The sequence below is a fragment of the Perognathus longimembris genome, chromosome 17, assembly GCF_023159225.1.
Source record: "Perognathus longimembris pacificus isolate PPM17 chromosome 17, ASM2315922v1, whole genome shotgun sequence".
Taxonomy (NCBI): Eukaryota; Metazoa; Chordata; class Mammalia; order Rodentia; family Heteromyidae; genus Perognathus; species Perognathus longimembris.
In genome coordinates, this window is record NC_063177.1 from 34,411,295 (window position 1) to 34,427,840 (window position 16,546).

At 44.4% G+C, this 16,546-nt stretch overlaps 1 protein-coding gene across 1 annotated transcript in view; it reads left to right on the plus strand.

Moving 5' to 3' along the window:
• The first annotated feature begins 2,639 nt into the window (after positions 1-2,639).
• Fam117a (family with sequence similarity 117 member A) overlaps positions 2,640-16,546 on the plus strand; it is a 55,402-nt gene continuing 41,495 nt past the window's right edge. Inside the window, exon 1 of the mRNA XM_048367255.1 lies at positions 2,640-2,857. Within this exon, the coding sequence (XP_048223212.1) occupies positions 2,662-2,857 (196 nt within the window). The 5' untranslated portion in view covers positions 2,640-2,661. The remainder of the gene's footprint in view (positions 2,858-16,546) is intronic.

Here is a 16,546-nt window from a genome sequence, read left to right on the forward strand (position 1 = left end):
CCCCTTAGCAGCATATAGTCTTTCCAAAGCAATAATTATGGCGTCTTTCATTAGAGGAAACAGGCTGATCTTTAGATGAAGTCCTTATCATCCCATCATGTCCATGCTAGGAGAACCCATCAGAGATAGATAAGGGAACAAGAGCCAGCTGGTTGGGCATGATACCTTGTAAAGAGAGGACAGAGTTATATGCATGCCTGACTTCTAATCCTTCAGCTAGGATTAACTTCAGTGTTTTTTGCTAGCAATTTATCAGGAAAGACCATAACTTTCTGGACTCAGAAGATTCAATTCTTTAGCTATGGTATTTCATGTTTTTCTCTTTCCTTCTTTCTTTCTTTCTTTCTTTCCTTCTTTCTTTCTTTCTTTCTTTCTTTCTTTCTTTCTTTCTTTCTTTCTTTCTTTCTTTCTTTCTTTCTTTCTCTCTCTCCTTCCTTCCTCCCTCCCTCCCTCCCTCTTGCTTGCTTCCTGTGTTCATCTTGGGGCTTGAACTCAGGGCCTGGGCACTATCCATGAGCTTCTTTTGCTCAAGGCTAGTACTCTACCACTTGAGCCATGGCTCCATTTCTGACTGCTTTGGTAGTTCATTAGAGATAAGAATCTCTCAGACTTCTCTTGCTTGAGCTGGCTTCAAACCCCAGACCCTCAGATCTCAGCCTCCTTAGTAGCTAGGGTTACAGGTGTTAGCCCTTGGCACCTGCCATGAGAACTTTTTAAAAAGATGTATGAAAACTTTGCGTTAAATGAAATTTAGAGACAATATAATGCATGGTGTGTGTGTGTGTGTGTGTGTGTGTGTGTGTGTGTGTGTGTGTGAAGGAGGAAGGGAGGGAAGGAGGAAGTACTTGGGCTTGAGCTCAGGGCTCTGGACTTTTGTATTCAAAGACAGTGCTCTAGGAGTTGGGCTACAACTCTGCTTCTGGCCTTTTTTTGGAAATTAAATTGGAGATAAGAGTGTCATGGACTTTCTTGCCGGGGATGGCTTTGAACTATGATTTTCAGATCTCAGCCTCCTGAGTAGCTAGGAATTTAAGTGTGAGCTATTAGTACCGGGCAGCCCAAATATTTTAAACATACTAATGACTGAACTTTATCAGTTCATCAGTTTTGTTGCTTTTGGTAAGGTTGTCCTCTAAAAAGAAAAGGAATATAGCATTTCTAAAGCCAATTAAAAAGAGAAGAGAAAGAATTCAAGGCTATCTTGAAGACAATCCTTCACATCTGCAAGAGTACTACTGTCTTTACAAAGAAGTTTTCTATAGAATTGCCTCAATTTGTTCTGTGCATGTAGGCTAATTTTGATAATTCATCCAACACTTCAATTCCCACTTTGAGTATTGTCTGCTTTCAATATTTAATCCCAGAATGGCCTCTCTTTGCCTCACAGCATGCTCCCAGTTTACCTCCTTTTCTCTGATTAGTTAGTGTGGCTTTAGGGAATACCTTCTTTTTAACATTACACTGGGCAAAAACAGAAATAGATTTTAAGAAATCTGAAGCAACATCAAAAATAGAACTCAGCTAAATATAAGTCTACGGGGAATTATCCAATTACTTGGATGGTCCCTTATCACAGACAACCCAGGGTTGATTGACTATTTTTTTTTCCAAAATAGAACAAAATGAGTTAACATTTACTAAGAGTAATATAGTTTTCTTTTGAGAAATAATACCTTTTAGTAGTACTTAAATGCTCTTTGCTTCCCACAATTTCTTCCTACATTTTATAGTATGTGATTTTCACAACTGCATGCATTCTCTTTGGGGACTATTAGTCTTGTTTTGACTTGTAGGGCAGAGAGCATTGAACTGGGAAGACCAGGTTTTGCTAATGGAGTCACTATGCAAACTTGGGCAAGTTTCTCAGTCACTTTGTTCTTACACTCTATGAAGATAGACTTCAATGGAGCGCTCTGGAGGGGGAATTTCCAACTCCCTTTCAGAGTACCAATTTGTTGGATAATAGTTGTTATCCAAGTAGAGATTTGGAAACGTGGAGAAAGACCAATGTTGAGTGTCACGTGAGACAAGGTGCTGTAAATCGTGAGAGTATAATACAAATCACATGCAAATGGTACACAAACTTTGCATTAACTTGCAGAATCTTAGCAAGCACCAGGGAGATCCTATGAGGATTACAACTGATGTTTTTAGGTTATCCTTTTCATTATGTTACTGGTATTCAACTGCTCTAAGTTTGACACTCCACCCCTATAAAAATTTCACTAGTGTTTGATTACAACCCACGCTCCGGCCCACCCCCTGCAAAGCCTGACGTCACGTGACATCATATTTGCATACTACCTGGACTGGGTGTAACGTTCCTCCTTCCTGAGTCTTCTCATTGGCTGCGCTGGGGAACCAGCCCTCTTCGGGTAGGACCAATCAGTGCCTTCTCGGACCAAGGAAGCAGGCGGGGACTGGGATGGGGGTGGGCTCTTGGGTTGGATCGCTAGGCACATCGACCAATCATCCTCGGAAACGGAAGATCCTACAGTTAATTGGTTGAGAGGTGGGGTCTTGGAGCTCGGTAGGCCAATTAGAGTTCTGAGCTGAGGGGGCCGATCACCGCCCCGTAGGGCAGATAAGTCGCTGCGGCGGGGGTTGGGGGCTGTGTGGGGCTCGCTGTGGGGCCGAGGCAGGCGGGTGGCTGGGAGGGTTATGGCAGGGGCCGCAGCAGGCGGCAGGGGTGGAGGTTCCTGGGGGCCGGGGCGCGGAGGGGCCGGAGGGCTCCGGCGGGGCTGTTCTCCACCAGCCCCTGCCGGCTCCCCCCGGGCTGGGCTGCAGCCGCTCAGGGCCACAGTCCCGTTCCAGCTGCAGCAGCCGCACCAGCGCCGGGACGGGGGTGGCCGTGCAGGTGAGCTGGGACTAGAGCGGGTACTTGGGGGAAGGAGCCGTTGGAGGTCGGGGTGAGAGGGCGAGGGGACGGGGGGGGGGAGGGGTACTGTGAGAAGTGTTAGGGGAAAGTGGACGGGGGCGAGGAAAGGTGTTTGTGGGGCGAGCAAAGTCTGAGGGCAGAGGAACGGGGAGCTTTGGACGTGGGGTGCACCTGGCAGATGGAAGCTAGTTTTGGGGGCGTAACCGAAGAGTGGCAGAAGTGTCGTATGGGGGTGAGTGGAAGATTCAGGGGATGGAAGCGAGGTGTGAGGAGTGGCGCGGGGTGGGGTGAGGGGTGCGCCCTGCGCTGAGGGTTGTTCTGGGAGCGAGGAGCCGGTGGGCGCTGGGCGTCTGCACGAGAGGGGGAGGGGCATGGAGGAGAGCCTGGTGGAGCCATGTGTTACTTTTCCAGCTTGAGTTTGGCCCAGCATCCCACTATACAGCTCTGGAGTTCCTTTCTCCACCACTTCACGTGCGCTTCCCTTTATGCCACCTTCTGGAGCAGATTGTATCACAGCCCGTTGGAATGAGTTAGTTTAACGGCTTGTACTGCGGCGCAAGTGCTCCGCTTCCGATTCTCTACAGTTGTAGGTTCCCAGTTCGTCGACCTGCTTAATATGGCTGTCTCATTCCAACTATCCTGTTCGTGCGTGCATGTGTTTAGGACTTGGGCACTTTGCCTCTGTCTCCCCCTCCCCCCCAATGTTGTATTGTCCTGAGCATTGCCAGCCAACGTGGCAGTGGGGTGAGGGCTGCAATCAAATATGCTGTGGCAAATACCCCACACTCTAAACAGCACCGAAACTTTTTTTTTTTTTTATAGTAACTTGCTATATGGTGGGTGGGAAAAAATGAGGAGCAAGCTGAACCTTGCTTTCACACTCAAAGCTGTGAGGGGACCCACAAATACAGTCACTTAGAAACGGAAAAGGAACCTACTTGTGTGAAGAGGTTGGCAGTAAGTTGAAAGTGAGGCTTGCATTTGATTCACACCAGATGTGAAAAGATCACTGCACACTCCCAAAGCCCGAGTCTGTACCAAATGTACAAAAGTCATGGGCTCTGCCATCTTAACAGTTAATAGCATTGTCCAAACCAGAGTCTCTTGAGATTCTGGAGATTGCTAATCTTAGTTGCTGCATATCCTCCTCTGGAGACTATAGATGGTACAGTGTGTTGCTAGGTAGGAATGGTCTTTGAGGTCTCTGAGGTAGAATACCCTTATGTTTTTCTAGACCTCACTATGTTAGTATCGCATCTTGGAACGCAGAAACCTGGTAATAAGGTGGTAACTAAGTAGGAAAAGTATATGTAGAATCTGGTAGAGTAGAAGAAGGCAATGCCTAGACAAACTCTTGCCTATCACGAACTTTATAAAGCAAACCACAAGACTACAAACCTGTTGGTTTTGTTTGGGCTTCCTTGAAACCAGGGGAAGTTATTAGAACAACAAGCACCAGAACCTTGGTCACTTTTAGTAGAAATCAGCAGAAAGCCTGCCTGTGTAGTAGCTGGAAACTGATTAGCAATCATATTTTAAGAGCAATTATTTGGTTCATACTACATAGCTAATATTAAAAGGACAAACAAGGCTGGGAATTTGGCCTAGTGGCAAGAGTGCTTGCCTCATATACATGAAGCCCTGGGTTTGATTCCCCAGCACCACATATATAGAAAAGGCCAGAAGTATAGGCCAGCAGTTCGGTAATAAACTTTCTCGCCTGCCTGAAAAAAAAAAAAAAGAAAGAAAGAAAGAAAAGGCCAGAAGTGGTGCTGTGACTCAAGTAGCAGAGTGCTAGCCTTGAGCAAAAAGAAGCCAGGTCAGTGCTCAGGCCCTGAGTTCAAGCCCCAGGACTGGCAAAAAACAAACAAAAACCCACAAACACTAGTAGGTGCTGTGCAAAAGGGAAGACTATAGGTTTGGATGCTTGGGTCTTTTACATGACTTGCTCCTTCTTTAGGGTCAGGCCTTAAGGTATTGAAGAAAACATAGTTAGCTGCAGCTCTGCATAACTGGCCAGATGGCTTAGGGAAAATTTGATGGACTCTTGTTAAATATTGGGCTGATCCATTGTTTCTTCACCTATCAATATGCTTAAGTATTAATAAAGCATTTGTCTTTGTATAGTGGGATTATCTGTGGGTTTTCAGTAAGATAGGAGAGAGAGAGAAAAAAAAATAGATTGCCAGGTGCCAAGAGCTCATGCCTGTAATCCTACTCAGGATGCTGAAATCTGAGTATGGAGGTTCGGAGACAGCCCAGGCAGGAAAGTCAGTGAGAATCTTATCTTCAATTAGCTACCAAAAGGCCAGAAGTAGAGTTGTGGCTCAAGTGCTAGAGTGCTAACTTTGAGTACAAAAGCTTACGGATAGTATCCAGGCCCTGAATTCAAGCTCAAGGTCTAGCACAAAAATAAATAAGCCAATGAACTTTCTTTTTTCTTTTTCTTTTTCTTTTTTTCCAATGAACTTTCTTGTGGTCAGAAATTAAGGGAATGCACTTAGTCTTTGGTTTGGAGCCCTTCCGGTCTTTTGTTGTTACTGTCAACCTTCATGTGGCCTTCGAATGTGGTCTCATGAAGAGGATGGCTTTCTTTAGACTAATAGGACATATATAGTAGAAGGAAACTCCTTACTATTAAGAGAATGGTGGTTGGTAGTCGCAATGCCTGGGTTTCAAATCCAGGGTCTGCCATTTACTAGTTGTGTGGCTTTGAGGAAGTTACTTGGCTTCTGTGCTTCACTTTCCTCATCTGTGGATAATGTCTGCATCCTAAAAATCAAATAAATCAACAAAGTGCTTAGGACAGTGCCTGGAACACAGAAGATGCTATTAGAAGTGTTTGTGGCTGCTTATATCGTTATTCCCTCCTCTGAGCCAATGTGAGAGCACTGTTGGCTAGAGCCCACTGCCTTTTCAGGCTTCAAAGAGCAAACCTAGATTGGTTTGAAACCAGTACTGCAGGTTTCAGAATTTCAAGGCCTCCTCTTGCATTTTTATTCCCTCATCTTTTAAAATGAACTCTCTAAACTGGACTCTGAAACCCAACTGTTTGAAAAGGCATGCGAGCTGGGACTGGGTTTCAGGAACAATTAAGTGTCGTCACTGTTTCTGTTTCTCATCCCAAAATGATGTAACACTCCACTGTGCAGTTATCTCACACTGCACACCCTGCTGTGTTCTTGACAAGATAGATGAGGCCTTGTATAAAGGGTTATGGTGTAAAGAGTGAATTTACCTTCTGTGACCATTCATCCATAAGGAATGTTTTCATAAAGTGAGGAACAATTTCATTTTTATGAGCCTGGGCAAGGAGTTAGTAAGACTGAGAGTAAAGAGAAAAACAAGGGTCAAGTCTAAGTTAAGAGCTAGCCAAGAGCGGGTAATAGGAACCAGGATAAATTTTGTACTGCATTTGCCCTGGGATTAAATTCACTTTTGTGTCTTAGGTCAGTTAGGGGCTGCTTTGTGTTCTTCCAGGACTACTAACGATAGACAAAACAAGACTAGGAGGTGCAATTTTCTGGGGTCCAGTCTACCCATCTCTAGAATGAAAACAATGTATTTTTACTGGTGTTTGTTTTTTGTGGCTAGGGTTGAACTCGGGGCATTTATTATGCTAGATAAGGGTTTTACTTCTGATTTATACTCCCAGCCCCATGAAGATGAATTTAATATGCTTTGCTAATTTTCCCTCCAATAGACTAGCCCCACTGGGGCTTTGGAGCTGAATGCTGCCTTAGCACCTCTATAACCCACCAGAACCTTCTTAAACAAGGATTGGCAAGTAATAGCGTGTAGTCTGTAGACTGTATCTGCATATCTGGCCCTATGCCTGTTTGTTTTGGTGATATTGGGGATTAAACTCAGCCTCATGCTTGTAAGGAAGATGTTCTCCCACTCGTGCCATGCCTCCAGCCCCTTTTTGCTCTGGTTATTTTCTTTTTTTTTTCTTTTTTTTTTTTTTTTGGCCAGTCCTGGGCCTTGGACTCAGGGCCTGAGCACTGTCCCTGGCTTCTTCCCGCTCAAGGCTAGCACTCTGCCACTTGAGCCACAGCGCCGCTTCTGGCCGTTTTCTGTATATGTGGTGCTGGGGAATCGAACCTAGGGCCTCGTGTATCCGAGGCAGGCACTCTTGCCACTAGGCTATATCCCCAGCCCCTGCTCTGGTTATTTTCAAGTAGGGTCTTGCTTTGTACCTGGGCTGCCCTAGGCTGTGGTCCCGCTACTTGTGCTTCCTGTTTTGCTGAGAATGTTACTGGGGATGACAGGTGCTTGCCACTACTCCCAGACATTGAGTAAGATAGAGTTTCACAAACTTCTATGCCCAGACTGGCCTCCAACCATGATTTTCCCAATCTCTGCCTCCCAAGCAGCAGAGATTATAGGCTTTAGCAACTGTCTAGCCCTATTCCTGTTTTTTAAATAAAGTTTTATTGAAACACAGCCATTTTCATTTAAGGCATTATCTATGGCTGCTTTTATGCTGTTAGTGACAGAACCGAGTACATACAGATCCTAATTAATTCAGTGTGGCTCTTTATAGAAAGCTTTGCCTGCCATTATTCCTGACAGAGTGTACCTGACTATTATTACTCCTATGTAAAAATTAGCTTCAAATGAGTGGAATGCAGACCTCATGAAGTGCTGAGGTGGGAAAGAAAACTAATAATCCTATATTCCCTACTTTAGGAGAAAAGGGACCATCTGCCTCCAGTCAGTTCTCAGTCTTTGTGAAGGATCAGTATGTTTAACTCCAGATTCCCTCCAACCTTCTAGTTGTTAGGTAACATGTTTTCAGTAGACATAGCTAATTTGAATTTATATAAAAGCTTAACTGTCAGGCAAATTTGCTCCTTCTTTCTTTAACCTCACAATTCCAACTATTAGTTTTCAGTTAATACATTTCAAAATCTGATGGTTGGGCTGGGAATATGGCCTAGTGGTAGAGTGTTTGCCTCATATACATGAAGCCCTGGGTTTGATTCCTCCGCACCACATACATAGAAAAAAGCCAGAAGTGGTGCTGTGGCTCAAATGGTAGAGTGCTAGTCTTGAGCAAAAAAGAAGCCTGGGACAGTGCTCAGGCCTTGAGTTCAAAACCCAGGACTGGCAAAAAAAAAAAAGAAAAAATTCAGATGGAAATTTCTTTAGTCATATCTCCTGTTTTGAATTTTTCTCATTACCTTTTAGTTTGCTGAATAAATCATTGAGACCTGGCAGTAGTCATGGTTGTTCTAAAATACTCATTTCCCCACAGGGACATAGAAAGAATGGTTTATGTCAAATGTCATTTAAGTTCCCCAGGATGGTAATTTTGTGAATATAAGGCAGCATTGTTACTAGCAAAGCTATTGATAATTATTAAACTCCTTTTCTCAAAATGCTTTGAAAACTTAGCCCTTAGGGTATGGGTGTTTAGATAGGTATGGAGCCATATCAAGTATTAATGATCAAGAGAGAAAAATCCTCCCCCGACTGTGGTCCTTCTGGTCCTTGGTGGCCCAGAGATTAAAGTTGAGATTGTCTATAGCAGGGAACCCTTAGTATAATGAGACTTGGGGGTACAGCTAAAATTCTGTAAGAGCTACAATTGCCCTTTTACATCCTGTAATTGAGGCAGCTTCTATTTGGAGAGCATTAAAACCTGGGCTCTTTCTAACCTGACACTGCTAACTGCTATATGACAGCTTTGCCAGTTCTAAGCACATGGTCAGCAAAATGTACTGCTGAAAGACCTGACTTAAATGTTATCACCAATGATGACATCCTTGAAATTAAATGCCTGCCATTTCTAGGATGTCACCACTGATGCCACTGTCTTTTATCTCTTTGTACCTAAAAGAGTGAGGGTTTTGTGTGTTCAGAGTGTTTTTGGATAGCACAGGATTAGCCAGTATGGGAAGTTCTTGACTTATATAACCTTGGATGTAAGAGATCATAATCCCTTAAGGTCAGTAGAGGAGAGATGAGTATATCAGTAGGGTGTGGTGGTAAGGTAACATCACTCCCTCTGGTCTCAAGTATGGATCTTTGGGAAACTTGAGGCAGGATTATAAAACTTCACAGTGATAGTTGCAGTGTTGCCAAAGTGGCTGGTAGAATTTAGTAGCTAAGAGAAGACCGATTTGCATTCTCTGCTGCTATCAGAACATACTGAATGGCATGATGAGCCACAGGGCCATGCTATTGTGGAACTGTTAAAAATAAGAGTGCCATGGGGGCTGGGGATATGGCCTAGTGGCAAGAGTGCTTGCCTCGTATACATGAGGTCCTGGGTTCAATTCCCCAGCACCACATAAATGGAAAATGGCCAGAAGTGGCGCTGTGGCTCAAGTGGCAGAGTGCTAGCCTTGAGCAAAGAGAAGCCAGGGACAGTGCTCAGGCCCTGAGTCCAAGGCCCAGGACTGGCCAAAAAAAATAAATAAATAAGAGTGCCTACCTCTAGGTGTTTTATGAGTGGTGTGTGTGTGTGCGCGCGCGTACCTGGTACCAGTACTGGGGCTTGAACTTAGGGCCTGGGTGCTATCCCTGAGTTTCTTTGCTCAAGGCTAGCGCTTTAGCGCTTTACCACGTTGAGCCAAAGCTCCACTTCTGTTTTTTTGGTGGTTAATTGGAAATAGGAGTCTCATGATCTTTCTTGCCCAGGATGGCTTTGAACCACAATTCTCAGATCTCAACCTCGTGAGGAGCTAGGATTAAAGTTGTGAGCCATCAGTACCTGTCTTTCTTTGGGCTTTTTTGATGGTTAATTGGGGATAAAAGTCTCCACTTTTCTCCTTTTTTGCCTGTGTTTTCAAACCACGATCATCAGATTTCTGCTTCCTGAGTGGCTAGGAATACAGACTGTAGCCACTAGCACCCCGTGAATCACCTCTAGGTTCTTACAAGTATCGAGGAGAGTCTTTCCACCAAAGGATTCAGACTTCATAGTGTGGCATATTCTGGAAGCAAATTATGTTTTGGATTTCTTACAAATACATATATCATGTTATTTGACCCTTGCTCAAGTGCTCTGCTTTTATTCCATGGGCAGTTTGCAGCCTTTTTAAACACTGGGAGAGAAAACTTGGTATGCCCTTCCCAGTTCAGAGCTCATGGCTTCATGAGTTCTGCCCTCCTCCAGCATGGAATTTGCTCTTCGCCGTCCTGGAAGAGTGAGTAGAGAAGGGTGAGTGGAAGCCAAGAAAGGCTGAATAGGAAATCTGGTCGGCTTTCCTCTCCACCGGAATTATATCCTCACAGAGGATTTCATTATTTGTTTTGCAGGGTATGAATTAACCAGACATTAGCCAAATCTCTTCACATGGTTAGGTAAAAAACAAATTCTGATCTCAGAGAGGAAAGAGTTTGGGATGCTGTTTTAAGTTCATAAATTATCTGTGCTCCAGTTCTTTGCAGACATGTGGAGCTCAGGCTAGGGCTATCACTCATGAGTGCAACTATGTGGTAGGGAACTCTGGCACAGCTGGTTGTGAACACACATGCCTCCAGCTCATGGTGCCCACTAGACTACCTGGCTTTCTGATACTTCATCCTCCCCCTGGGGAGGCAAAGCTAAATGGTTAGTTCTGGAGTCATTTTAAGTGTTTATCCTCAGGCCCAAATAAGCCTCAAATGACTTAGTGTGTGGGAGCACCACAGCCAATCAAGGGCAGCTTTAATGAACTTGAAAGAATGCTATCAAAGTATTTTATAATAAGGAAACTTGAAGTCCAGCCCCAGGGGACCTGGAACTGAAGTCCAGGCCTTGTACAGACACTTATCCTGCCTTGTTCAGGCACAGGAGTCTGTGGGTTTGATCATGAGCAGATAGCTGACACTGGGGGTGGATAGAGTGCCTTTGGCTTAGCACTGCCTGCACATTAACAGTGTATGTTTCCAGCTCCCTAATAAAAGGATTGGGGCGCTGGGAAGATTCTTCTGGAGGGCTTTGGTTGCTCTGATGCAATTGACCTCGGGCTGCCCAAAAGTGGCTTCTTAGATAGTAGACAGTATTTGGCAAGGCAGTTATAAATTTTCTGTGCTTCTACTTTACCCTGTGAATGGCCGGCAGCTTCTTCAGTGGATCCAGACTAAATGAAGACCTGTGGAGAACACTGAGGTATTACCTCCTTCAGACCCAAAGGAAGAATTAGATACACAGTTCTAAAGGCAGATGCTGTTGCATCCCAGAATGAATAAAATGCCAATTCAAGCTGCAGGAGGCAGAAAAAGCAGGAATACCTGGTGTGTGCTGAAGTTACAGAACTGCAGGGATAATTTAAATAGGATTTTTTTAAAAATGGCCATTGTATTCTCTCTAAAGTTAAATTAAACTTCTACTGTCTTTTCTCCCTTTTCTTTCAAAAGTGACATTGTTGAGGCCAGGAATGTAACTTAGTGGTAGAGCATATGCTTAGCATGTGGGAGGCCTTGGGTTTGATACCCAGCACTATAAAAAAATTAAAAAAAAAATAAAAAAGGAAGAAAAAGAAAAAAAATAATGTTGTCTTGTCTCCTTTACTATGTTTCTTAGTTTTTCCAAACTTCTGTTGTCCCTTCTGTTCCATCCTGGAAATTGTATGCCTGCCTTTTTAAGAGGTAGGCACCTTATGCTTCAAGTTCAAGTGCAATGGAACTCACTCTGCAGCTTGAACAGATTTGAGTGTTTTTGCAGAGGGAGGGCCAGGGCAGATGGGGAGTGTCATGCTCAATAAATACTTGCTGGATTGAGTTGCTGGAAAGGCAGTGGGGTGGGGAGAGGGAGCCACACCTCCCCCCCAGCTAGTCTCCCCCCCTTGTATTTAGTCTTTCCCACTTCTAGTCCCTGAACCCTGTTACCCCTCTATAATACCTCTCTTCAGCTACTTGCAAGGCCACTCCTCCCTTTCCTTCACCCCCACCTCAAGTGTTAGCATTCTTTCTTTCTTTAAATCACTGGTCTCCTATTCATCCTGGTCATTGGGCTTGAAGCCCAGCTAGTGGCAAAGACGTGGCATTTCCATGGATGTCATTGCTAGAGCTGTAGGTTCTCTTTGAGCCAGCGGGTGAACTTGGGCAGTTACCAGGTATGATCCATGGAAACAGCCAGTGTATAGGATTATGTTATGATTTTGCTTAAAAAGTTGGACTATCTAGATTTAGGCTTAGAAGTGGATATGGGTGATGGGCCAAGGAGACAGGAGACAAAGACTAAGATGTCTTTTGCTTAGGTAGATTGATGCCAGCTTCTTAGTGGTGCTATACCATATAGCAAGTAAGGTGAGAGAAGAATTACCTATGAATCCTAGGGTAGCCTCTGAATTGTGATCAGGCTGAAATCCACCCCGTGCGTGCATTCTCCCCCCACCCCCCACCTCTTGTCAGGTTTTATTCTGTGATATCAGGCATGGCTATTCTCCTCCTCCCACCAAATGGTATTATGCAGGAAGGAGGAGTTCATTATCCTTCCCCAAACACTAGACACTTAAACTGTCATCCAGAGTCTGTATTCCCTGTCCTAAGGTTGCCAACTATGGGCCTGGTATTAGTCAAAGTGGCTAACCAGCCTAGCTGAGTACAACTTTGAACAAAGTGAAGTTGTGACTAGGAGAATAAGCAGCTTCTCTTACCTCCACCCTCCTTCACACTCCCTTCCCTTTAAGAGTTTTCTGTTCTCTGTGCATGTTTGATCGCCCACATGGCTTTGAGAGAACCACTGCTGATAACACGTGCATTCCCTGCCCCACAGCTGCAGGCTGGCAGAAACCTGCCTCACAGCCTCTGTTTGGGAATTGTCTGTTTAACTCGTGCCTATCAGATATGACATACAAGCTGGGAGTGGGGTGGGCGTGTATAGCATAGTGGAAGATAGACAAGGATGCACCCGGAGGGTTTTCATAGTAAATATGGCATAGTGTGGATTGAGAGTATGGGGAGAGGTGGGTTGTGGCAGCTACATCCATGGAGGATGAGCACATCTTAACCCTGACAGCAGCACCTGGCTGCTTTCTCAATGGGAACAGTCAACCTGTGTATTCACAGCAGAAAATGAAACAGCTGCTTTTATAGAAAGAACCTGTGAATTCCAATTCTGGAAAGTCCCCAAATCCACTATTTTTCAGAGAACTTGAGGCTATAGCTAGCTGTAGTTTATTTGGCGCTTGGTGCTAACAATCAATACACAGGTGGTTTTTTTTTTTTTTTTTTGGCCAGTCCTGGGGCTTGGACTCAGGGCCTGAGCACTGTCCCTGGCTTCTTCTTGCTCAAGGCTAGCACTCTGCCACTTGAGCCACAGCGCCCCTTCTGGCCATTTTGTGTATATATGGTGCTGGGGAATCGAACCCAGGGCCTCATGTATACGAGGCAAGCATTCTTGCCACTAGGCCATAGCCCCAGCCCCTCAGGTGTTTCTTTTTAATTCTTATAACTGTCCTATAGTATTAGGCAAATTGGGAAATAGAGGCCCAGAAAGCAAGTAACTTGGCGCAAGACCAATGGTGACTGATAACATCTTTTTGCTTTATTAGGCAAAAGGCTCTTCTCATGTATATGGGGAGTTGTTACACATTTCATTTTAGGCTAGCATTACTGTCACCTATCTAGAACATCTCCACTCTGTTTTTCTTTCATTTGTGTACCTGTATTCTAGGAGAGCAAAGACTCAGGAGGCTGAGGCAGGAGGACCTCAAGTTTAAGAACAGCTTGGACTATACAATGAATTCCAGGCTATCCTGGGCTGTATAACATGACCTAGTGTCAAAAGTTGGAGAGAGAGAGAAGCCAGATGCTGGTGAATCATGCCTATAGTCTTAGTTGTTGAGGAGGCTGAGGTCTGAGGATTGCACGTCAAAGCCAGCCCAGGAAGAAAAGTCTGAGATTCTCATCTCCAAATAACCACCAAAAAGCCAGAAGTGGAGCTGTGGTTCAAGTGGTTGAATGCCAGCCATGGATGAAAAGGCTAAGTGAAAATACCAGGCCCCCGAGACTACCCGGAAGAGAGAGAGAGAAAGAATATATATGGGCTACAAAGTAATCTGTTCCTTTGTACCCCAGACATACCACATTATAGGCTTTCCACACCTGTTTTCCCTGTGGGGTATAAATAGGTATAGATAATTAGAAGATAATGGTGACTACATTATGGTATATGTGATATGGTAGTGACTTTTGAGTGTTTCTAGCTGAGTTGAGATATGCAATTCTCATATGGAATGAGTAGATAATAAAAGGCAGATATTGCTCAGGGGAAGTTGGGGTGTTTCTGCCTCTGTGGGATCATGGTTACTGAGCTGGAGCCATGTTAGGAAGACATGCTAAGATGGAGCTTAGAGGAGAGAGTGCCTTTCTTGTGTGTGACTATGTAAAATCAAAAAGCACCTGGGGAAAAATGTGGGGTGTGTGTGTGTGTGTGTGTAGGTGGGGGATGGCTGCAAGTGGCACAGTGTCATGATGACAACTTAGTCTTCTCTGTAGAGAAGCCTGGGGCATGTGATCTGCTGGAGCATGTCTCCTCCTTGCTTTAGTTTAACTGGGATTGAGGTCCTTATGATGTAAGATAGTGCCCAGTAAAGGGAACCGAGCAGCAGTGACTTCAATTTTGTGTGAAAGCCCTAGTTTTGGTGTCAGGGAGAATTGTCCAGTCTCCTTCTTGGAGATGTCTATCCTATATAGTTTTATGGGTGGTTCTTAACCTCCAAAGAAGAGTTTGCATCAAATTCTTGAATGTTCTAACACTCATGTGCTGTGTGAGCTTTTCTTTCCCAGCTACTTCCTACCCTTATCAGGTAAAATCTCACTACAACAAATATTACAAAAAAACACTTCTAGGGCTGGGAAAATGGCCTAGTGGTAGAGTGCTTGCCTCGTATACATGAGCCCTGTGTTCGATTCCTCAGCACCACATACATAGAAAAAGCCAGAAGGGGCACTGTGGCTCAAGTGGTAGAGTGTTAACCTTGACCAAAAAGAAGCCAGGGACAGTGCTCCCGCCCTGAGTTCAAGCCCCAGGACTGGGAAAACAAAACAAAAAAACACTTCTAGGCAGGCACTGGTGGCTCATGCCCATAATCTTAGCTACTCAGAAGGCTAAGATCTAAGGATCATGATTCAAAGCCAATCAAGGCAGGAAAGCATGTGAAACTCTTATCTCCAATTAACCACCAAAAAGCTGGAACTAGAGCTGTGGCTCAAGTGGTAGAGATCTAGCCTTGAGAGGCTGGGAATATGGCCTAGTGGTAAAGTGTTTGCCTTGCATATGTGAAGGCCTGGGTTTGATTCCTCAGCACCATATACATAGAAAAAGCCAGAAATGGTGCTGTGGCTCAAGTGGTAGAGTGCTGGCCTTGAGCAAAAAGAAGCCAGGGACAGTGCTCAGGCCCTGAGTTCAAGCCCCAGGACTGACAAAAAAAAAAGGAAAGAAAGATCTAGCCTTGGGCAAAAAAAGTTGAAGTACAGCTCCTAGGACCTGGGTTCAGGCCCCAGGGCTACACACACACACACCACTTGTATATAATAAAGTTGTTTCTATGACTCATAAATGTTTTGTTGTTGTCTCTTTGTGGGATTTGTTTTGGAAAAAATAAGAAAAAGTAACCAAGCATCTCATGTTACTTCTAGAGCAGAGCACTTGAGTGCTTGCTGTTTGCATGGCAGGCAAGAATGGGAGCAGAGCCTAGGAACAAGGCTGCCTTTGCTTTCTCTTCATTTCCACTCTCCTATAGTTCCAGTTGTTTTCAAATATAACTCCATGTAAAAAATTCATGAAGGAGTGTGTATGTGTGTAGGTGTCAAGTGTGAGTGTGTGTAAGAAAATCATGCATATGAAAGAAAAGTTGACTGTAGCAGATGGGGCAAATGTCAATAAAGAAATCTAGGTTAAGATTATATGGGTGTTTTATTTACTGCTTTTATTGTTCTTGTATCTATGAATCTTATTTCCAAATACAATGCTTAACCAATGAATATGTGCTAGAGAATTTGGCTACTAGACGTTTTTTAAATGGGGATTTTCTTCTATATCCTTATAATATCTCTTCCCCATTTAACAGTTACACCTAGAGAATTTATGGGACACCCGAATTCACCTAACATTGGGGCAGAAGCAGAGGCAGAGGCAGAATTTGGGCTCAGGTATTGAACCAGTAGTAGGCCACCTCTCAGGAGACTGCAGCTTGTCTTTTTATTTCTCATGCTGAATAGGGTTAGCATCAGAATCTGGACCTGACTAGGTAGGTGTCTGTTGCCATGAGTTAGTAGCCCATGCCTCCACATTATCCTAGGAGCCAATTGGGTGTGCCACTCTGAGAATGCTCTGGATGCCAGGTGCCTCGTAGGGAATGCTGCTTCCTTTACTTCAGGATTAAGCACTGTCACTGTGCTCTCCACTCAGCTCTTCATTTCTTAAAACACAGGCTTGGAAGGCTCTTCTGTGCCACAACCATGGAGTAATAGATACTTCCTCTCTATACAGTAAAGGACTTGGGGGGGGAAAACAGCAAGTTCCATTTAGAAAATGATGCTAGGTTACAGGTCTAGGGCCAGAGAGCTTTCTTCTGCCCAACACCAGGCGGTTGGTATACTCATGCCTTTGTGAATGTGGTAGGTCATGGGGGGAGGGAGTTTGTGTGGTTTAGTACATCATATCGCACCAGATGGACCAGGAGTTACAACTTTATACACAAAGAAATGGTTCCTTTCAGTCAGGCT